Source organism: Lepidochelys kempii, chromosome 14 (genome assembly GCF_965140285.1).
Source record: "Lepidochelys kempii isolate rLepKem1 chromosome 14, rLepKem1.hap1, whole genome shotgun sequence".
Taxonomy (NCBI): Eukaryota; Metazoa; Chordata; order Testudines; family Cheloniidae; genus Lepidochelys; species Lepidochelys kempii.
In genome coordinates this window covers 7,695,440-7,720,360 of record NC_136393.1, presented here as the reverse complement: position 1 = coordinate 7,720,360, position 24,921 = coordinate 7,695,440, and the positions used below count along the sequence as shown (strand labels likewise).

General features: G+C 39.4%; 1 protein-coding gene across 1 annotated transcript in view; it reads right to left on the bottom strand.

Annotated features, from left to right (window-relative positions):
• Positions 1-654: 654 nt before the first annotated feature.
• Positions 655-24,921, bottom strand: part of PRKCA (protein kinase C alpha) — a 324,537-nt gene continuing 300,270 nt past the window's right edge. The window contains exons 15-17 of the mRNA XM_078848471.1: positions 23,713-23,820; positions 19,036-19,176; positions 655-9,672 (exon numbers count right to left, since the gene is read on the bottom strand). Coding sequence (XP_078704597.1) covers positions 9,508-9,672; positions 19,036-19,176; positions 23,713-23,820 — 414 coding nt within the window. The 3' untranslated portion in view covers positions 655-9,507. The remainder of the gene's footprint in view (positions 9,673-19,035; positions 19,177-23,712; positions 23,821-24,921) is intronic.

Below are 24,921 nucleotides of genomic sequence, written 5' to 3'. Positions count from 1 at the left end.
TCTCAACTTTCTAGAATAACTGTTTTATACAGAAAGCTAACTTTGAAGCAATAGGGTCTGGTCAATTAGGAAACAAAAATAAATAACTAATTTATATAAATCTTTGCAGATGTCTTTCAACAACAACAACAAAAAAAGCGTCCAGATATGGCATGCTGGAGAAGGGACAAATCACCCCAGAGGAATGGGCTGATCTGAAAAAAGAGGACCAGCAACCTCAGACTGTAGCACAATTAAATTTCTTTAAGGTACTGTTTCATGGTACCTCACACCAGTCAGGCTGAGAGCATGTGTACTTGTATTGAATGCAGATAAATGATGAAGAAATTGTGGTGAAAGTGGAGATTTTATACATATATGGTGGACATGTCCAGTCATTCGAGTACTGGGATGTAATCTGTAAGTAAATATCACAAATTGTTGGATATTTACAACCAAATGATCCTTTGGTAATAGTGGGAAATTCAGATCCAGCTCTGAACTTCATAGCTTGGCTAAGCCAAATCCCTGGATCTAAGCAGTGCAAAGTTTGGGGACGTGCTGGACCTGAGCTAAGGTCCACCTCTAACTTTACAGTAAAGAATTCAGTCACTGGAGTTCCCCAAAGGATGTAAGCCAGACAAAAGAACACAAAGCAATGATCAAGCATCTTTATTCAGACACGCTTGCTTTCAAACTACAATTAATATTTAACAAAAGCATATCATGCAAACAAAGATTAAAGGTTAAAGAACTAAGAAAAAACAATGCAGTAATTTATACATCAATCTTGCCAGCTATTCTTCCAATATTTTTTAAGAAATGAATCACCTCTCCACATTTTCCTATAGTATCTTGCAATTAAATAATAAGAAAATAATGTTCTCCTCTTTATAAAAACAAAGTTTGTGTCTTAAAATGATATCCTTCACTGTTAATGATTTCAAGGTGATATTATTCCTTGATAAAAAAATAAAAGAATGTTAACACAACAAATGCAATGATTTCAAATGTTTCAGGCGTATTCTATAAAAGACAGACATTATCTTGCTAAAAGTACAAGTATTGTGAGCTGCATTTTTAAGCTTTTACATTCATTCTCGTAACTCAAAGAAGAGAATACATTTGAAACTCTTTCTGGGGAAATAAATTGACAGTGTTAAATCTTCGCCTTACTACAGCAAGAATGCTCACTAAGGCTCCAATTCAGCAAAACACTCAAGCATGCGTTTAAGTCCCACTGACTTCAATAGGTCTTAAGCATGTGCTGCTGGAAGTTAAGCACAGATGGACTTAAGCATATGATTACATGCTTTACTGAACGGGGCTAACGGCTCGGTTCTGCAAGGTGTGGAGCACGATGACCCTGGATCCAGTACAGTACTGAAGCGCATTCTGAGCTACAAGCCTGTGAGTAGTTCTACTAACTCCAGTGGGATTGCTCATGTGCTTAAAGTAAAGTACCATGAAGCGCTTGGCTGGATCAGAGCCAGAGTGACCAGCAAGACTGAGCCCTACAGGCAAGGGTGCAAATAATGCTGATTCTGCACAATTGTTCAACTGGGAAAAAAACCCAACAGTTTGTTACTTTATCAATTCAAATTATTCTTTTTTTCTTAAAAAAAAAATAATGGGGGCTCATAAAGATTAAAAAACAAAGATTATTGTTCTCAAAGTCTGTTTCTTTCACCTATTTATAAATTATAAAAAATAACTTGCTATTAGCTGAAGATTTCACGACAGGTCCTTCTAATCAAAAATTAATATATGGCCCAGTCTGCGCCCATTGACATAAAAGGGCAACAGATTTGGATCTCACCTACCACCTATTCTGACTCCCATCGAAGTCAATAGAAAAACGTCCTGAGTTTACTTGCAGCGGGATTGTGCCCTTGCATCACTGGACTTCAGGGGACGTTAAAAATGAGTGAATGAAGTTACACCAGTCATAAACCAGAGTGAAATCCAGCTCTATGGCTTCAATGGAAGCAGGCTAAGGCCTGCAACATGATCAATGTTGTTGCTATTGCTTTTGCATTTCTATCCTTAAAATGATTTATAAACATTACAGAATTTTTAGCCAGTCATCACAGATAGAAGAAAAATATAGTGTCTGGGGCTGTTTCCCCTGCAAGTTGAACTATCTGTGACGCTGTAGCTAAGCATGGAGCTGGATGAAGCAGGAGCCCAGCACCTCACAGATGCAAGTTAAATTACCAGCTGAGCAAAATCCTCACTGATGGGAAAACTGCAAACAAAAGATCACTTCCCCCTGTTAAAAGAGATAACTGAGCGTGACTAGAAACCAGTTGGGTTGTCAATTTTTTTTTAGCCATATGGAATTTTGCTCTACAATCAATTCTGCTAAAATTTTTTAAATTGCACAAAAAAGTCTCAGTAGTTGGAAAATGGGTAGTGCAACGGACTTCTACATGACTGGCAAGCAACACTTCACATTGTGATACGAGTTCAGTTAACAAGAGCTAAGCTCCAGATCCTACAAGAAACAGATATGTTATTTCTTTTAAATGGTTTTAGTAGAATTACTAAAGTTATATAAAAGTATAAATAGCATGGTATATCCAGCAACACCATGTGAATTGAATAAACTGATTTATTTATTATTAAAAAATTATAATAATACTTCCAATTACATAACACTTTTCATGTTAAAAGTCATTAGAAACATTAACTAAGTAGTCCTCACAATACCTGGTGAAGGAGGTAAGTATTATTATCCCCATTTTACAGATGGGGAAACTGAGGCAGAGAGGTTAAGTAACTTGCCCAAGGCCACAGAGGGAGTCAGTGATCGACCTGGGATCAGAATACATGTTCATGTATCCCACACCTGTGCTCAGAACACGAGAGCACCCCCTCCTCTCGATTTTCTTATGAACAGGAGGGCTTTAGTGCATGACTATAATCCATTATAAGGCTATTTAATTACCAATCATTACTGGCACCGCTATTCATTGATATGAAATCAGACATGGTTACTGTGTCAATTTTTGTATAACACTTCATTTAAACATTTGAAATAGTTTCTAAGTTTAGGGAATTGAAGGAAAAAGTGGTTTGGCTTTTATATACTGTCTTTTAGTTTTTAATATAGCTAAATGTCTCCCTAACAGCACAGATCTAACTGAATTCCTGTATTTGACACGGATGTTTGTAAAGAAACAAAAACCATATACAATAATTTATGGCAATGACTAAAACAAACAAAATCATATTACATTTCCAGAAATTCCTTGGCAGGTTAGCACAGCTATTGCAAACCAAATACTCCAAATACCCTTTCTAATGATATCAAAGATTTATCACTGGTGTTTCCAATGTTGTGCTTTGCTTAGTATGGAGTATCTTCTCCCTTTGATGATTGCATGTAACTCCCGCTCAGTTTAACTGGAGTCATGTGCATGCACCGAAGGGAAACATACCCATAAGTAAAAAGAACGAGGAGTACTTAAGAGACTAACAAATTTATTTGGGCATAAGCTTTCCTGGGCTAAAACCCACTTTATCAGATGCATGGAGTGGAAAATACAGTAAGTAGGTATATATACACAGTACATGAAAAGATGGGAGTTGCCTTACCAAGTGCGGGGTCAGTGCTATCGAGACAATTCAATTAAAGTGGAAGTGGGCTATTCTCAACAGTAGAATACCAATACCCATAAGTGTCATCAGGAATTGCAACTCTGGACCTTTAACATTCCACCTTTCCTACAAGGAGAGAGGCTTTTCCCCTTGTTTGTTTTACAGGAGCTCAGTTGTTTTCCCATGGAATTGACCCTGCAGGACAGGAAGGATTTTAAAGGATCAGAGTGTACACATGCTGTAGGTTATTTTATTCCAGGGCCAGGCAAATTATGGCCCATGGGCTGGATCCGGCCCGCAGGATTGCCACCGCTGCTCCGGGAAGCGGCCACACCACGTCCCTACAGACCCTGGGGGTAGGGGTGGGGCGGCAGAGAGCTCCGCACCCTGCTTTTGCCTGTGGGTACCTCTCCGCAAAGCTCCCATTGGCCAGGAACGGGTTACCACGGCCAATGGGAGCTTCTGGGGAGGTACCCACAGGCAAGGGAAACATGCGGAGCCCTGTGTCCTCCCCCCACCCCCCCCAGGGCCGTGCAGGGACTTGATGCCGGCTGCTTCCCAGAGTGGTGCGGTGCGGGGCCGGGGCTGGCAGGCAGGGAGCCTGCCCTGGCCCCGCTGCCACCCCAGAGCCTCTCTAGGTAAGCGGCACCGGGCTGGAGCCTGAACCCCTCCTGCATCCTGCACCCCATCTCCCTGCCCTGAGCCCCCACCTGCACCCTGCGCCCTTTCTGCACTCCAACTCCCTGCCCTGAGCCCCCTGCTGCATCCCACAGCCTTCCTGCACCTCCTGTACCCTAACCCCCTTCCGTGAGCCCCTTCATACATCCTGCACCCCTCCTCTGCCCCAACCACTTGCCCTGAGCCCCTTCCTACACACCGCACCCCAACCCCCTGCCCTGCAAGCAATTTCCCCACCCAGATGTGGACCTCGGGCCAAAAAGTTTGCCCACCCCTGCTTTATTCACTAATGGATGGTTTTGACAGTGTAATTGTATTTAGGTTCTAAAAGAAAAATCACATTTTATTTCTGCAGCGTATGAAAGGTCTAAAGGCTAAATGTCCGTTCCTCCTCCCCCGCATTTCTAACCTGGGTTACGTTGGAATTTTCAATGTTAGGAGTGTATTCTCTCTTTATGCATGTGCAATTCCTGTTGATAGCAATAGGAATGGAGTGCAGATCAACTGGCTCTGTCTTTCAAGTCTGTATTCACGTAGCGGTCCTTACCTCACCCAAGTAATCTCACTGAAATCAATAGGACGTAAATAAAGACTTGAAGCATTTTGCCCACAGAGTAAAATCCACCCCATGAAGAGGGCCAGTAGGAGGCATAGGAACCAATTCATTCCTTGAGGGCTTACGTGTGATTTAAGTGGTTCCAAGGCTTGTGCTAGCTCTCTGCATAGGGGTGGATTTCACCTATAGACAGGAACACACAGACTCCATTTATTTCACGGCTTACTCACTAATGCAGCTGTCTTTTTGCCTCAATCTGGGAAATGGACAGAGTTTTGCATCTACAGAGAGTGTTTCTAACACATTATGTAGAGATATGTTACTTGTAATTTCTTTTTTAAAAACACACTCGTTTTAAAAATATGCAGTTGATTAGGGGTTTTTTTTTTTTTTAAGGGGAAAAATGCAACATGGTCAATCGCAAGCAGTTTCAGATTAGCAGCCTGAAGCCAAAACTTTTTCTCAATAGTTAAAATTCCCTATGAATTGAGATTTTAACAACCTCTTTGGGACATCTCTACATTTATCGGCCCTCAGCCCAATTAATCTCCAACAGGCACCTACAACTGCTGCAGCATAGTGTCAATATTACCTAATCATGGGGGTCCTGGGCACTCAACTCCTTCAGAAGTCAACAGGAGCAGAGTCCATTCAGGGACTTATAAAATCAGGCTCTTAAAACTTTGACCTAAATATTAATGCAACAAAATGTTAGTTCTAGTTTTACAAACTCATGATATCAGGGGGTTTTGTCGTCTCAACGGGAAAGGTTCTAACTTAAATGAGGTCATTTTAATGTTGACTACTCATGTTAACCAAAGTTCTCTGGACAGCCACACCTGTATATAGATATCTGATAAATAAACAACAGCTGTATTAAAATGGCATTAGGAACACTTTTGCTGTACACTTAGGGTTTTACTTTCTATAATGCATTTCCAAATCATGAGGAAATCACTGGATGTGCCTTTTAAATTGTGTGTAAAGGGCTGGTCCTAACATCAGGGCTCATATGAAACCTCATGAGTAAGGTATAGTAAATTAACGATAACTTGTCTAGACAGTCACTTTTAGACAGTTCTGCACAACATTGCCTTATTCTTGCAGGATGGGCGAGTTCACAGTCCCCTTTTTAGCATGACAAAAACTTACACAAGAAGACAGGAGAGGTCCCAAACACAGGAACTTTGAGGTAACATGATCAGAGATGACTTCCTGTTTTTAACCTTACCAACTGCAGAGCATGTGCAAATGCTTAAGAAAATAAAAATGAAAAATCTTGAGGAAATGAACAAAAGCAACTCTTTTTGAGGTTTGGATGCTGGACCAGCCCTTTAATGCTATGCCCCAGTAGGCACAGTACTGTTTAACATTTAAAATGTGGGTCTACAACTTATGAATTCCATAGCTCCACTTCACCACTGATATCACATAAGGAAAACAGAAGTTCCATATCTTGTCTACCAATCTCCTGTCCAGCTTGGCTCTGTTCCATTTCTCCCCAGCGGCTTCTCTCATCTCTAAATCTCCTGTGCTCTGCTATCCTTTTCTATTTTTCCTTTTCAAAGTCTCTCCGTTATCTAACGCCCAACATCATACTCCAAGGGTACACCAACACTGCAATAAAAGACTACTGGCTCAGCCATGACTGGCCCGAGTCAGCTGACTTAGGCTTGTAGGACTCGGGCTGTGGGGTTAAAAATTGCAGTATAGATCTTTGGTCTTGGGCTGCAGCCGTGGCTCCGAAGCCTCGCAAGGGTGGAGGGTCTCAGAGACCAGGCACAAGCCCGACCCTGAACACCTGCACTGGAATTTGTAGCCCTGCACACCATGAGCCCAATTCAGTTGACCAGGCTCTGAGACTAGGTGCCGGAGGTTTTTTATTGCAGGGCAGATGTACCCCTAGAGTACATTTAATGACAGCTCCTGTCAATATCGGTGGCTGTGATGTTAACAGCCCCTTATTCTAAATCTGAGCCTCTGAAGTAATCTACTGAACCCATCATCAAATGTGGCTTGATGCCTTGCTGTCCCTCCCCTGTGTCAGGAGTTCAATGCTAGTAGATTAGAATAATGTAGAAGGTCATGAAATTATACAGATGTCCACATACTTTATGTTGCATACCCATGTTTTTAAAGATATATATGATACACAAACAAGACAATTTGGCAGATAACTTAATATTTTGACACAGATTTTGTTTTAAATTATTATTCCTAAAATAATTTTAAATTTTGTTTTGAAATTTGTTTGAAAGTTTCTGTAGTTCAGCAATAGCTTGAGCTCTGGTTTGTTTATAGTGCTCCTCATTTGCAGTGTGCTTCTCTAAGATCTCAGAAATGTTCCATTTTACCAGTAGCCCAGGATTACTCATTCACTTTGAGCTTGATCCCAAAAACTCATACTCACATGAGTAGACCTTTTCTTATGAGAGTGGTCCCAGAGATTGCAATAGGAGTATCTGTGGGTGAAATCCATTCCTGTGCAAAAGATCAGCACAAGTCATGAGGACTATGCACCACTGACACCCTCAACTTTTGAGACTAGAAGAGATACATAAGCTTTATACCGGCCATCTGCACATGGCTGAATTTCACCCAGACATAACTCCACTGCAATCTGTGAGATTGCTCAAGGAGGTAAGGAATAGTCATATGAGTAACAGTTTACAGGATTGTGCCCTTCCACAGTATTTTGGCACAGTTTAGATGATCTATTGTAATAGAAAACTGATGTTAAGGAAATTGCACCCTTCGTTACAGATTCTGATTCGTTCATAAGTATTTTATGGGAAATATTTTACTTTGCGTGAGAGTAAGTTTACATGCTGGGGAAAAAAACGGTAGATCACTCTGCATGCAGCAAAAGAGACAACATGCTTCTGGCACTGACATGCACATCCGGAAGGCAAAATATGTCTAAGATCGCTAACATTAGCAAGGCAAAAGGAAAAGGAAATGACTATACCAATTTACATGCCATCATGGAACCAAAATATGCACAAAAGTATTTACTGATCTTTGAATCAATATCTTCTAGTAAGATCTAAAAGGAAATAATCATTTTAACCAGGTGATTGCTACAAGAGAAGACTGCATTAATTACAGTGTTCATCACTGCAAATAAAGAAAATCTATTTTCTTTTTTGCAAGTAATAGATGTGAAAGAGAAGCATCATTGAATCTTGTATAAAACCTGCAAGTAGCCATTATTGTTTAAAAATAGATCTACATTTAAAAGAAAAATAGCATATCCTATTCCATTGACCATATCCATAAACTAAAAAAAACAAAACAAAAACAGAAAAAAATTAGCAAGAAAACATTAAGCTAAATCTAAATAATAATGCTCATTTAGAACAAGAACCTTCACAAACATAGCACAATTTTGTCTTATAATTTTTTTAATACTCTATACTTGATACGATTATGTCAATAATAGAGATTTGCTTATTAAGGGTTATTATTAAACATGCAAAATTCATTGCATGAAGCATCTGCAAAATGTATTAAATTCCCTTCTACCAATAAAACAATTTTTAACTGCTTTTTATTTCAGTTCTACAGCTCCACAGGTTTTTAACCAATATTTAAAGTGGAATTTAGACCAAAAAACCCTCATATTTTTCTAAGTTACCCTGGGGAAAGCAGGAAGTGACTCTGAACTCCGCACTGTCATTAACTAACTGCACACAGTGCTCTCCTCTACTACCCTGTTCTGCAGCCTACTAAATGAATAAGCGTGAGTGGGTTGTAAGGGGTTACAGTTCTGTTTCACACTCTGGTTAACAAAAGTTTTATAGCAAAATATTGGTATTAATAGAACTGGCTAACAATGAACTTGAGTAGTGGTGTAAATTAAATTAATATAACTAACAATGGCACCCTGGATCACAGAATAATCTCATGGAGATTAAAGTTAACACAAGTATTATTATTTTTATTACTATTAATTATGCAATTTTATCCTTGAGCTAATATTTGTCCTGCGCGCTAGTTACCATCAGTCCTAAATATCTGGCTGCTACTGAAAATCTGTTTAAATTTGTGTCTGCAAGTGAGTCTCAGAGCCCAAGAGTCCGACTTTATTTCCTTAAAAAAACCAACCTGGTACCTAAAAGCAGTAGTTTTGACACATCTTGCTTTGAGCAATCTTACACAGTGCTCCTCCCCGCCCCCCAGCTGCCCCTCCCTTCCAGTCACTTGTGCTGTTTCTTCAGGAAGACCAAAAGGAAGAGTAGTCCCTCAGGGCCGAGGGCTCACATTCCATGCTATCCACATTTAAGGGCTGAAGACTTTCCATTTTAAGGGGGGGTTGCTTTTTTTTCCAGTCTACTTGATGCTGTTTCATTCTTTCTAATATGCTTTTCCAGTGCTGGAGGGGAACTGGAAAAGGTCAATAGAAACTATGCAAATATATTAAAATAGACCAAAAATGGCTGACTTCATAAGAGTAACCCTACAGCCAGTAGTGTGAATAAATGGGCACTGTCTATTACATGAGCTCCTACTAAGACAACTTCTCTTTGTTGCAAAGCCAAATCCTGAATGAGTGTCCTTTTCCCTCCCCCTCCTCCTGAACTTTTTACTCTACAATTTCCAGGCCCAACTGAAACCAACAAGGCAAAGGCCTACAAATTCTAGGGCAAAGGTCCATTTTCCACTGTGTGGTTTGTTCATGTCTATCAGCTTCATACTACACTTAGTAAGCTTGGGTGTACAAACTGTGGGTTGACATAGGAGAACCCTTCAAAATCTGTTTGGTCTATGTTAGAAATGACCAGCTGATCAGGCGGTGTTAACACTGGTTGTCCTCGAGTAAAGAATTTGTCGAAGTTTTCAGCACCTTTGCCACACTAAAAGAGAAAAAGGAAAAAAATAATATAATTAGATGAAAACCCATCAACGACACCTACTGGCAGCGCTGTCTCTTGGCAAATCATTCAGGATAGATATTGTGGACTTCTCTCACATTTTACCTTTACAGGTAGCTAGGACACAATTTTCTTCCCTGATGTTAAAACATATGGCAAGATGCAAGGTGAAGAGAAAATGAAAAATGTGTAACACATGGAGTAAGTAACAGGATTGTGATGTAACAGAGTTCTTTCCAGAAGTACTGTGTGGCTCAGGAATATGGCATGGAAAATATGCATGGAAAAGGTGGGGCAAACCTCCCCTACAGGTACTCCGGTAGATGGGCAATGGCTTTGTTCAACAGAGTTATCATGTGAGTAAAATTACTCATATATATATAAAGCTGGAAGCATGAATCTGTCAATTACCGACAGCATTATACACAGGCTTGGAAGGATTGGATTTTTATCAGTGAATGTCAATTTCACCACACACACAAACTGATGAAAAAATACTTCCATCAATAATAACTGACATTTAAAGCTAGGCAAAGTAAGAAAAATGCTGCTTGCCAACTCATGAGAGTTTAATTTAAGGATATTTACTTTGTATATTTTGACCTGTGATGTTGACAATTTGAGTTTCAACGGTTATAAAGCTTTCACTTTTTATATCTTGGTGTCTGCTGTCATTAAATAATTATTGTCTGTATCCCCGATGGTCTGAAGCCCCATAATTTCCCACAACTGGGAACATTTAAATATGTAAAAATAGGAAAAACACTTTAAAATAAACATTGATATCTGTCGAAATGGTGAAAAAATAAAAATTGAATTCTGCCAAGCCTGATTCTACAGCATGCACCTGACTATGAATTTTGACTCCGAGCTCTTTTTCAGCTGGACCTCACATGAGTATGTCATTGTTCACAACAATGCACTTTCTTAATACTTGGTCTTGCCTCAAAGAAAAACTAACCCAAATGCATTATAACTCCCATTTGGAGTATTGAGAGACTAGCTTGCGTTGAACATGAGCAGACCCCTTTGTAAATTAAGACTGGTGGAATTCTATCCTGTTTGTTTAGTAGGTACACGTTTAGCATACTATTTCCTGGGTCTTGAAGAGTATGTCTACGCTGCAGTTACACTGTGACTGGCCTTTGTCAGCTGACTTGGGCTCGTGGGGCTCAAACTAAGAGGCTGTTTAACTGCAGTGTAGACGTTCCAGCTCGAGCTGGAGCCTGGGATCTAGGACCCTGCAAGGTTATTGAAATGATACTGAATTCTAAAGCAGCTTCCAATCATGAAATCAGCTCTGCAAGACATTTATTTCAAACCACACATCGAGACTACGTGAAATTTTTTAGACAACAGAAAGATGGAGAGCCTGGAGAGGCAAGTTGTGTCTGCCAAAGGAAGGAGTTATAAAGGCCTGCAGAGGAGGTGGCTGGACACAACTGGCTCTATTTCAGAGACAGGGAAACCTCTTGTCTCATAAAGGCCAGCTAAGAGGTATAGTTGTGTATATCAGCTCCACGCAGAAAGCGATTCAGTCAGAACAAACACGAAGAGCTGTTTTCATGGCAAAGTTGAGGGCAGTATTGAGGAGGGCAGAAAACGCTCAAAGCAAAGCAGCATTACTTGCAAGTAAAAGGGGATGGAGGAATGGAAGGAGCACAACAAAATTAGCTTGGCTGGAAGAAACTGAGTGCACACTCAGGGAATACTGGACTTTGTATCCTCTGGAGAAGCCTAAAGGAACTTAAGGGCAAATCAGGTTACCGCAATGATGTTAGTGGTACAGTGCTATACTGGGCGGTGTGTGCCAGGACTACCAGTCCTGTGAAAATGTCTTCCCATTATACCTGCCCCTTTCCTCTCTGCTAACTTCTGTAGGGCGTCTGCACTACTTTACATTACATTTAATGGGCATGTTTGCATTCAGCCTTCAAGGATGGTATACCACTATGCACCACCTTCCTACCTGGGAACAGATGGTTCATATGAATCTTGTCTGCATTATCTAACACTAATGCGAACTGGGGTAGGGTTGAAGAGGAGTAGAGGGAACTCAAGTGATGAGATGCATGGTTCATATGCTACTTTGGACACAGTTCACTTATACCGTGTTCCCAATTATCTTGTAGAGAACTAGCAGAAATAATAATAGTAATAAAGTGTAAGTAAAGCTGCAAAGAATTTTTCTGTCTTGGGCACAAGATGCCTTATGTTTTAAATAAAAACTGCATGCGCAGGACACTGACTATAGTGTTCACTAGGCTATTTGTTCAGTTTATTACCAACACAAACAGAAAAACACTCCAACCGGTTAAAGAGTTATGTTAGTTTGCTTATCATTTCACCCAGCGCTCTGAATATGTGCTCACCGAATACCTCGATGCCCACTGAAGCCAGTGCATTTTGGTACAGAAGTGCTGAAGAACAAGAATGGACAGAACTGAATTTTGGTGAAGGGTAAAACTCTCCATCTTCAGAGTTGTGAGAAAGCAAGCATGTTCCACAATTAACTACCATCAAATCCATCTAGAGTCATGGCAGTCAATTCAAAGCAGCAGTAAAGGGGCTTACTTAACAGGGGAGCTTTTTTTTTTTTTAAAAACATCTTTGACAAATGCATCTCATGCCTCCAAAAGAAAACATCATGCCCAGTAAGTTCTTTCAGTCAATGGAAGCTTATCCATGAAGAAGATGACGCAAAGATGAACCATTTAAACAATATTATCACTGATAGTCTAACCACCCGCTTTATGAATCTTATTACCACAAAATTGCTGTAACTGGCATAACTCTGAAGAGTAAGACTGTTCTAGATCTTGATGAAAAATTCTTGTTTCAGTCACAGTTCCCTGTTGCATAGGCTAGAATTAGGATATTCTAAACACACGCAGGAAGGTGACATCTCCTTCAAGCTGCAAAAGAATTTAATCTAGAACCTGCAAATATTTTATTATTGGGCTGTGCTGGTACATACCCTTCCTAAGCTATACACTGTAATCAGAGATGGTTTGGGGAGGCTCACACAATTAATTATATTCCATGCGTGTTCCTAAACAAATTGCCACTAGCTGACATGAAGTTAAGTTTGTATTTAATCTACTGAAATGCAAAATATCTTATCTCCTCTGTCCCTGTATAAAAATTACTTGAACTTAAAACAAAAGGGAAACATTAACTGGCTTTTTTGTCTTTTTGTTTCACATGAAGTCTAAAAAATGTCTCCAAATAATCTTTTCCTACCCTCATTCATGAACAGCAACTACAATATTTCATCATATAGCTTGCGTCAGATTTCTTAAGCCCTGTCTGTAGCAGTTGCTTATGTTGATTCAGGCACCCTGGTGGTAGTAACATTGGGAGTCCTTGATTAGATAGGCCAAAAACGTTTTTAATGTTGCATCATCTGAGATATTCCTTCTAAGAGGAAATCTAATTAACATTGTTGTTAAAAATGCCTCTGGCACCCAGTGGCCTACACTAAGGCTCCCATTATTGCTAACCTTATTGGAGCTGAAACAGGATTAGCAACAGTGGGAAATTTTGGAAAAATGTCTCTATTGTAGGTCCCCTTTCTGCTATGTGTTTAGTCACTTAACAATAATTCTGCATCTGGCATCCAGATGAATCCCATTACAATCTATCACATTCACTATTGCTTGTAAATTTCAAAGTGTAAAACTATTTACCTTTAGACTCGTTTTTGTTTCCTTTTAATTTCTGCTTTGACTCTTGATACATATTGTTTAAAATTTGCCAAGAGATTGCCTAAAAATCTCTTATAACACTTTTCCTGGCAGTATCAAAACAAAGTCCAAGGAGAGAACAGGCAGTGGGGCTTGAACTTTCTCTTTCAGTCAGTTCAGGTTTGAGGCAGAAGGAGCTAGCCATTCGGCATTCGTTCGATGGGTAACTGAGGAAATCAATCCCTGAGACTATCCAAGAGTCTGGCATCTTTCACAAGCAACTAAATTCACTTAAAAAATAAGAAAAAAAAAGGCAGTGTTTCTTCCCTATTCTTTTTTTTTTTTTTTGCAGAGTATGACAGATTTGTGTATGTCTGTATCTAGCCATAAACCCCATTTTGTTTTGTAAATGCTATTTTGATTATAAACTGTCTGTGCTTCCTTGTTGCCTTTTAACTTCCAACTTGGACTTGGCTATCAGGGTCATTAGCAGAGACTCTGTGCTCCTAGCAGCAGACTAACGATGGAGAGCAAGCAAGAGTCATTAACATGATCGATCTTCCATTCAAATGGAATCACGTTTAGAACAATGAGCTGGCTGCAGCCGAGAACAACCAGTGTCCCAGGTGGAATTTAACTAAGCAATGTATCACCTGACAAGGGACATGAAGCCACTTGGGGGTGTCACCTGAGAGAGGGGGCTGAAGCTTTGTAAAAGGACTTTCTTCAGCAAGGGGGAAGGAGACCACAACAAGAAGATAAGGCTGCCCAGGAGGAAAGGAAGAATCCTAGACCCGCTAGACGGACACTGACTAAGACCCAGAGGGCTCTGAAGGGGTGAGGAAAATGAGGCAGGGATGTTTGTGTGGGCTTTGTTATTTTTCCACAGACCTCTGTCTTTCTTGTGTTTGTCTATGGGTTTGTCCACACTGGCCAGCTAATTCAGTGCTGCTGATCGATGCAGCAGCGTCAATTTAGTGGGTCTGGTGAAGATTCGATAAGTCGATGGGAGAGTGCTCTCTCATTGACTTCAGAACTCCATCTCCCTGAGAGGCAGAAGCTAAGTTGGTGGGAGAGCATCTCCTGTTGACATAGCGCGGTGTAGATACCACATTAAGTCGATGTAAGTTATGTCACTCGGGGGGTGATTTTTTTCACACTACTGAGTGATGTAACTTACATCGACCTAAGCGGTGGCGTAGACTAGACCAAAGAGTAAAGTGTAATTGGTTAAGAAGTTGCTCTGCAATGTGTGTGTGTGTCACGTGTTTTATCTGTCTCGAAGTAGCCAAAGGGTGAAAGGCATTCTTATAGAAGTTCTAGCTTGATTTTGAGACCAATGAGGTTTGAAGGAATTCAGATAAGCACTGTGTACCAGTAGCCAGTGAATACGTGCACCTGTCATAACCTTCAGCTTCTTGCCAGCTCTCCTGTATGTCAGATCCTTTTTAAAACTTGAGGTTTTGGATGTTATTTTTTCTGGCTGCATTCCTTTTGCAGATAAATGACATACAGCACTGGAACTGGTGACACAGAGTGTAGGAAATCAGTGGCAGAGACTATCACAAAAGCACTCATCCTGATTTAATATGGGTTTATCCATCATAAAAAGCTCAATGTGTAATATTAAAAAAAAAAACTTTAAACACTGATATTGTTATTATGGATGTTTGCCCAGTACTAAAGCAGGATGGAAAAGATCCACTTCCTACACTGGAAGCTGCCAGTAAAATATCCCTTTTAGCAAGATATCAATCAGCAACAGTAGCCTGAGAAATGCCAATTGGTAATTAAACAGATTATTTAAAAATTCAGTTTACACTTTATTCGTAATGAGGAGCATGTCTAACACTGTGAACTTTCAGACTGCAAGGATAAGCAAAATGGATGCAGTTTTCTTTTAATAGTTTTTTCTACCTAATTCTGTGATGTGCTCATTAACAGATTGCTGTTTGGCTTGTATAATTTACGTACAGAAGATGTAGTTTATGCATCAGGACTTAGTCAGGCAACCATACAATCAAAGGCCAAACATCACTTTTAACTAAAGAGTCTGTTTCTCCTCTTGAAGCACATGTAAAACTTCTATGAACATATAATTAATAAGGATATTGCCGGCATAACATATGTATTAAATATTCGGATATTGCCTGCACAAAAAAGCAAAATAGATTCCCTAGCATATTATTTTCAATAATATGCAATATAATAGCATGCACTGTAAGCCACACAATGGCTCAGACTTTAGTCTATTTATATGAACCTCACTCATTGTCTAGTGTAAAAATGGTCATACAAGTATTTCCACACTGCAAATCTAAAATGAATTATGATTTTATTACTGTTCAGAGCATATAAGATATGACTGACATTCAGTAGTAAGTGACATTGAATGAAATTTTCAAAAGTGCCTCAGGTACTTAGAGGCCTAAGTCGAACTGAAAGTCAACGATACATAGATTCTTAAGTGCATACGTCAATTTGAAAAATGGGATTTAGATGCTTTTGAAAATGTTACCCTGATGACTTCCCTTGATAAATGAAGAGACTCAAGAAGTACCTTATTAATTAAAAACATACTTCCAGGAGACGTAGAAAGGCATAATTATACCTCAATCTCAGGTAGCCAGAGAAAACTGTCTAGTTTGTTCTTTAGCAGCTTCAATTTTAGTTTACTTATATAATTAATTATAACGTGTTTGTCAAAACAAAAAGTTTTATGGCATTTTATAAAAATCAATTTAGTATTTCAATATAGTTATATAAAAGCAGGGCCAAATTTTCCTCTTAGTTACACCAGTGTAAAAATGTAACATGATAGGAAAGAACAACAGGAACCTCTATTATCAGCAAAAAATGTCCCATCCTGCAAACCCACTTACTTCTGGTTAGTCCCTTACAGAACTACGCATATAAGAAAGAACTACTTGTGCATGTAAAAGTTGCAGGACTGGGCCTCAAGGAACTGATTCCCTATTTCAGTTACAAGAGCCACTTACACCTAGTAAGATTTTCTGCAAAATGACATAATTAAATCCAGCTTTACAAATACCGGTAGGCTCTTATGAAGATGTTTTAATCTGAAAATCAACATAAATAGAATTAGATAGGAGGATATGTTGGTAAACCAACAACAAGGGACACAAGATTTGGATTTAAAATGATTCTCTAAGAAAGTAAGGCAGCCACATTAATACTAGATTTATCTTGGTATGTTTCAACAGCAACCTGTATAAATAAAATAAGTCATAATCAACAGCTGAGAAACAGCACATCTGGTGATTAATCCTCTATGATGATATAAATAGGAGCTGTGATATAGATTTCTGCAATTAAATGTAACATATTTGAATTAGATTGTATTTTGGGCTTTTAGTACTTTACACCCTTTATTAAAGTTTCATATGGGAAACGTGGGCCTAGATCCTGTGAGGTGCTGAGATTATTTTCCTTAACTTCAGTGGGAGTTCAGCACACTCAGTTCCATGGAGGATCAAATACAGATATTAACGGAGATACGGTTTATTTTTAGCTTTAATTTTGATACAAACACTGCATGATGAAAAACGTACATAATTTGTGTCTGAAAAAGAGCAATTCCCCAGCTGTCTGCCAGGTTGAAGAACCACCAATGGTCATTAATAGAACCATGTGCATTTCCTTACTTATTTACACAATTCTTTGTGTGTGACATTCACTTTTTATGATAAGCCTGACTTTTACTAGCCCAGTATATAGTTCTCTTGGTATGCAAGCAAACCTCCTGTTGAGGTTAAAGTATGCATATGGCTCTCAACAAGAGAAGACTACACATAGGTGCTGGAAATAGCAGTGCACAGGGTGCTGCGGCACCCCAGGCTTGAAGTGGTTTCCATTATATACAGGATTTACACCTTGGTTCAATGGCTCTCAGCAGCCCCACTATAAAAATTGTTCCAGCACGCCTGAGAACATATGCTCTCCTTGGGTAGTACCTGCCCTCTGTTCACTGATCCATCTTTAGTGAGATTTACTCTAACATTCCAAACCTCTGAATAGCTTCAAACAGCTGCCATCAACTGGCTAGAGAAATGTACTCTTCTTTTCCATAAATGAAGAGTCTGTACCACCTCCCATCCAACCTCCCTGACCGGTAAATACAGAACACTGGTCCAAGGACCATGAGCAACAATATTCAGTCCTATATAGTGGCAGGTTTGTGGTCTGATATCTTCTGACCCTGGAGAGCAAGAATTGAGCATTTTTATATTATCGGAAAGGGTTGATTCTAATGAAACACACAGCATTTACTTCCAGCCATGAAATGTACCCAAATATCAGATCTCACAGCAAAGGCAAGCTATTCAGGTCATTCATTTATAGAAGAGTTTTAATCTAATTTGCCTCTACAGTTACTATAACATTAAAAAAAAAAAAACCTTTCCAAAGCATTTCTAACATTGTTTTTCTATAAAACACATAACATGTGCAGAAATACATGATAGCATGGTATCGTATAAAGCTTTGTGATGACCATCGTCACTCAAGGTTTCATCACTCCTGAGTAATGTGGCCAACCCAGACTCATGCTGATAAAACAATTATACTATACTGTCATGTACTCCCCATCCATCTGCATGGAGGATGATTACATAGATTCCTTTCATCTTGTTATGCTACTAAATAGAAACAAAACAAGTGTTATAGAGGAGAGCTGCTACAGTAAGACATTTTCCAGGGGTCTCTGGTAGCTTTGGCCTCCTTCTTCCTCAGATTTAACCTATTTTCTCCTTTGCATCAAGAACAAGCCTTTGTTTATCAATCATGTTACAAGCTGAAAGAAATTCTGAGCGGGGAAGAGCCTTGTGGCAAACCTGGAAATTCAACCAACTTGGACTCTGTCAAACCAATATGGGAAGCACAGTCCAAAGTTGAAGCTATTTAATGAAAATATCCCTGTACAGTTATACCATGGGCTATCCGTTCAAGTGTTCAGTGAAACAGTTGCCAGACCCTCATACAAAGAGACGGGCAATTTCTCAGGTAAATAGGCACCATGCCATTTAGAGCTTTCCAGATTAAAACCTAGCTCCTTAAACTGAAGCCAGTGCAGATCGCGGAGAACAAGTGTTGGGCGCTCCCTCTGGGGAAACCCCATCAAAAGTAGGCAGGCCGCTGAATTGTGCACTGCATGAGGTTTCCGAATGGTGTTCAGGTGTAGCTAACATTATGGTACTGCAATTCTGAGCTGCAAATACATGGATAACCGACAAGGCCTGAGTCTAAAAGAATAGGTCACAATACTTCAGCCAAACATAGATAGGAAGCATTAAGGAAGTAGGGATTTTATTGTACAGAAAATCTCTGCAAATTGACTTCCATTTAATCAACCGTGTGTTTTCACGTAGCACAGCTGTATCAGAGGCTTCCTATCAGGAACTCAGCAATGATTCTGTGGTATTTTTGATGATGCCCTAACTACACTGGCTAGAGCATGGAGTAGTCCTAGCGGCACTGCCTGGCAGTCTGACATAATCAAAGGGCTTGATTTAAGAAACGTCCCACCTTTTGGGATACAGCCGTCTTGCAATGCTGTCAAGTTAGCATTAGCCTCATACCACAGAGAGGCTTGACTGCAAACAGCGCATTTTAATAGGGAGCCATCCCGTGACTCACTCACCACTTTAGGCTTGAATGGCGGCTGAATCTCTCTGTTCTCCAGTTTCTCCCAGTCGATTCTCCTGAAGAATGCATGCTCCCTGACATCTTGCTCTCCCTCAGGCCCACAGCCAAGCCTTTTTGCAGGGTGTTTTGTCATTAACTACAAATTAATAAAACATCAAATGATTAAAGTGACTTTTGGAATGAAAGAGTAACAGACTGTCCACAGGTGGAACTGTTATTGTTCATGTCAAGATGTAGCTCAGCAATAAAATCCTTGTGAAAAGCTATACTTTATTTTTAAAGTGTTAATTTCTTTATTTCAAAGCTAGAGATTGCCTGTAGGCACTGAAATTAAAGGCCACACTTTAAACCCTGCTCTCCTCTTTTGTTACACAAAGTTTACCGATACAGGGACAAATTTAGGCATGGTATAGGCAGGCACAATGGAATTACATCTGCATTCATCATGTCTGAATTCAGCCTGTTGTTATTACAATGTAGTCTTGTACATATCCAGAACAGGCTCTATTCGGCTTCAGCAATCAATTAAACTTGATAAATTCCATTACACTGAAATATTTAAAGTACAAGTTCCTGATAATTTTTCTGTGTGTGTTCTGGACACCCCATTACCACATCTGTCATTTTTTGGCAGCCTCCTGACAGTAACTAATCTGTGCTTCTCCTCCTCCACCCTGAATACCAACTTGATCAATATTAAATACCAGCTGCACAGGAAAACCACACTCACAAAAAGGAGCAATAATGCACACTTTGAAACAGTATTGTGTACCCTAATTAGCAAGGAAATGAGCAGCCAATGAGTATGAGCACTGGCAACTAAGGGATGCAGCCCTCAACCAATATTATGGGACTCCTGAAATCTCTTTATTCTAGTACAGTGGGTGCCATTAATAAATGAGCATTTACTGCATTTCCTTATTTGATGTTACTGTAGTATTTGTCATATGCCCTATCTACAGAATGGGAAATATAATGAGTGGAATAGTTGCGATAACTACTGCAATAAAACTCTCTTAAATTACTGAATTGCATACGTTAATCACTTTAATAGCAATGTATGTATAGCCAGCATATTAAAAAATAGAGCTAAAAGTCAGACTCTTAAGTTTATATATTAGGCAGCTAAACAAGTAGCTTGATTTTAAAAAAATCTTGTACATCCAGCGGTCCCTTTTATGTCAATCAAGCCTCTTATTTAGGTGAGTCAGTATGAATGTTGGGTTTTAAAGGTAGTCTCCTTTTTGGGAAAATTTTGCTAGTAAATATGGATTTAGGAGTCAATATCTTGGCACCTACTTTTGAAAAAGATGATCAGATATCTTTGTTCACCTGATTAAACTAGTCCATGTACATAGATGATCATTTTATCATACTTTGTGTTAACAGCAATGATACAAAACAGGGAGCCAAAGGGATTTAAGGAAACAGAATGTACATTAGGTTTGAAACACCTTGTTCTTCAAGCTTAAAACAGCTGCTCACCATTTCTGTTAACTTTCCTCAAATGTGCAATTTGACAGCTAGTGACATCAGAAAGTGTTGCTTATGGTTGTATTAGAATTACATTCTGTTCTAAAATAATAACCCCTGCCAAAAATGAAGACTTGTGAATTGGTTGTACAGTTGCCAACCAGAAGTTACAAGCTGAAGAGCAAGCAGGATTCCTTGGTTTTGGCCAGTTGAGGCTAAGTATTGTATGTTGTTGAAAAGTACAGCACCACACAAATAACATTTCCTATCACAAAAATAAGTACAGTAGCAGCACTGTCTGCACTTGGAGGTACTGCTTTGAATTCTACTCTCCGGGTGTCACATAGGAAGCTCTGTTGCTGGATTCTCATAGACTACACGTGTCCGAGAAAGGGATTTTAAAAGGGTATGAAAGGACATAACATGTCTCCTTGGGTCATTTCAATCACAAAAATGTTCCACAGACACAGCAAAGTAGCATTCACCTTGAATGATGGTCTATTCAGGAAGTTCATATGGATTTGAAGGATGTTAGCAGGAAATTAAATCTAACTCCTCAGAGTCACTTCTGTGCTTGACACCTTTCCCACACTGCTCTGAACTTGCCCTTTTTCAGAGTACTAGATGCTCAGAAAGTATCTTTTGTGAAGAAAATATCTGTCCGTTATAGACAGAGGGAATTCCAATAGCTGAGATTTAGGAAAGCCGTTTTTGTCCATTATAAACTGATAGGACCCTCTAACTACAAAAATTATGAGATCGCACTGTACTTTGTTGGATGCAAATTCTACTTTTAAATATATCAGCAGTATCAGACTTTTTGCATGGGAGGGGTCTACTCAATCTGCTAATAATGAAAAATCTAGAGAGCTGTGTGAGCATAAATGCAGCTGTGTGTGACTTTTGTGGAACATTTGTGACAATATCTTAGTACACTTGGGAATGCCATTAAAGCAGTTTGACTATAAAACACACTTCAGTGTTAGCAGACAATGGGTACTGAGAGATGCTAAATCCAAGCTATACAGTGATCCTACAGTCCAGGTGAATCATTCTAGCAAAAGGTTCAAGGCTGGCTCTCATAGAACTAAGGGCTTTGGCTGCCTAGCTTCACATCACAGCTGAGTAATCTTCAATCTCAATTCAGATGAAACTCTTAAACAATGCTGCATTTTATTTATTATGTAAGACAGGATGGCTGGAAAAGGGATATCAGGCCAGATCAGAGCCAGAATTTTCAATTGTGTTAGCTAAACCTCCTCCTCCCCCCCACAGTTGCAATGAACATTATTTTTAAAATTAAAATGTAAACAACATTTCCCTTAATGCTTACAACCCAAACATTGTGGCACTCTTGTTAATATAGGAGAACAGGAAAATCAGCGTAAGAAATACCGAGAAAAATACCAAATGTAAGCAAGGAGATTAAACAGTGAAAAGAAAAAGCAGCTTTTAAAATTCTTTCATTTTAATAATGTGAAGTGTTGTCTGTAATGTAAGAAAGGAGATCAGACTTTAGGCTACAGTGATATTTATCTGGACAGTTCCCTTATGAACATGATTAGCTTTGTGTCACTTGTGTAGCATCCTTTACCTTGAGGACTGCAAAGGGCTTCAGAAAAGATACTCTGAAATGTAGCCACTTCTGGGACGGGGAGTGTCACAATTCACATAAAGGGCAATGCAAAGAGTAAGGGGGAAAAGAGCAAAGTCTGGCTAAAACACTACGACAAACTTTTCATTTTAGGAAAAATGACATGGGATTTTTCCTATTTCCCCAGAGGATACAGGATCCTCAGGCAAAATACCCCACCAGTACTGTACTTGTACAGAATTTAATTTCTCTGAATATGAAAAATGGACCCTCATGTACAGCAACTAGAGTATTCTACAATAATGAATGGCAAACACTGCATCTTGAGATAACAATCTGGGTGAATAGCATAAAAGAACATCATGTTTCTTTTTTATAAGGGAGATCTAACTTGATCCCAATAGGATTTGAACCTGTGGCAGAAGGAGGATTATGTAATTTCAATCCTGAGATATAGACATTTATGCCATTCCTACGCTATGTTGCAATGGCCTTGCATATATTGTGATAAATCAAATCTCTTTTCATTTTCTCAATGATTTTATCTTTAAAGAAAAAAACGGAGTCAGCGACCGTACTACATATGCAGTTCCAAAGGACACACTGAACTGGGGTAGCAGATGCCAAATTCATTGTCTATTTAAACGCACTAAAATTTTCATCCAGGTGAAGAAGTAATAGACATCTGAAATTCACATTTGGGAAGAGCTACAGAAATGAGGTGCTCCAGGGAATGATACTGAGTCAGAAAAACGTCAACACAAACTTTACTTAGCTAATTCTCCGCAGTCACATTAATGCGCTCCCCAAACCCCCCATTAAAATAGCCTACAATCAGAGATGACCTTAAGCCACAAAGCTTGGACCTGGATCAGAATTTCCTCACCACTCACTGGTGTTTAGGCTGGAGGTTTACATTCAGGCTAATTTCTATCTAAATTCTAAAATGACTCCTTTTAATTGACTGTTTGCAGTGATGCTGTAGCTGTGTTGGCCCAGGATATTAGACCGATAAGGTGGGTGAGGTAATAGGTTTTATTGGACCAACTTCTGTTGGTGAAAGAGAAAACTTTTGAGCTGCACAGCTCTGTGTAAATTGGTCCAATAAAAGACACTACCTCACCCACCTTGTCCCTCCTGTTAATTCCTTCAGTTCTTCCTATCAGGTCAAACACACAGGGCCAGTGCTGTAGTGTGCCTCCTGCAAAGTGCTGCGTAGGGTCAGCTCCCATTTGGAACCTATCAGAGCTGAGACAGCTTGGCACCTTGCCTGATCTGACTCACAGTGCAGACAATTTAAGAGGCGGGAAAGGCTCACACAACCACCCCATTTGTAACTTCTGCTCTGTATGTGGCTGTAACTGATTCTGAAATCTTTCCCTACCACAAAATAAACAAGAGTTCACACTCTTGCAGACCTGACCTTTGGCAGAGGCCAAGTGAGGATGCAAGTTATCATCCATGTTATCTGCCTAAAATCCGGGCTGGACACTGTTTATATTTGGAAAAGCCCAGTGGTATAAACTCAGTCAAACTCCACAAACTTTGGTTATTTAACACACACTGTTGAAAAAGGACCCCATGATACAGAAGCAACTTGCTTACCCCTTTGCAGATAGAAACAGCTTCTTTGGACAACGATTTAGGATAGGACACATTATGCTCCATTATGGACTGGAAGAGTTCATCTTCATCCTCCCCATCAAATGGAGGCTGCGCAAGGAAAATAAATGAGGTAAAATCATGTGGTGTTAATTTTAATTCCCTATAAATGCTATTTATTTACTGAAAAGCAGATACATTATTGAGGAGTTTTACATTTACAATGTACTCAACAATGCTGGTTATCTAAGGGTTTGTTTATCTTTAATGAGATCTTTTTAAAGTTACCTTGCTGTAGCCACCCTAAAACAATCTAATCAGTACATGATTTAGGCCATTACTTTCAATGACTTTGATCTAAAGTGTCATGTAATTCCAATGATGCTCCCATCTGATTTATGGGTAAATAGTGTTTCTGTGAGGGGAAGACAGTGTCACAAGTATGGGCTACATTTGTGGTTAAAAGACAGTGTGAGGATGAAGAAAACCAGCACAAGATCCATGGGAACTGCGTAAGTCCCACATAAACCCTGAACTAAGAGTTTAAGTGGGACTTAAGTGTCGCATAGGCCTTCAAGTGGCCCTTTGCACAGGGGTGAATATCACCCAGAAAGAACACTCCAGAAAAGAAAGCACCAGTTAGTTACAATGTACACAGAGACAAGAGCTCATGCAAACAAATAAATGTTTACAGATTGCTGGGCCTAATCGTATGTTTTTTTGAAGACATATTCAAGGCAGCTATCATAATTAAAACAAATGTTGATGCATTTATCTGCAAACAAATCTACATAGAGTCATAGAATATCAGGATTAGAAGGGACCTCAGGAGGTCATCTAGTCTAACCCCCTGCTCAAAGCAGGACCAATCCCCAATTTTTGCCCCAGATCCCTAAATGGCCCCCTCAAGGATTGAACTCACAACCCTGGGTTTAGCAGGCCAATGCTCAAACCACTGAGCTATACATCTTCCAAGAAGCCCTGGAGGAATTACTTAGCACTTACTGTAAATGCAGAAAATCCTAATAAGATAATGCTATATAAAAGACTTAAGACTCAATAAATACACAAGCATATCAGACTTCCGCAAGAATAAGAAAACAAGAAGCTGGGATCTCCCAACATTATCCGATGCAGCTGGATTCTACATTTCCAAATTCTCCAATTTATTTCTGATTATTAGTCATTTTGGTGGATTTTTACATGCAAACC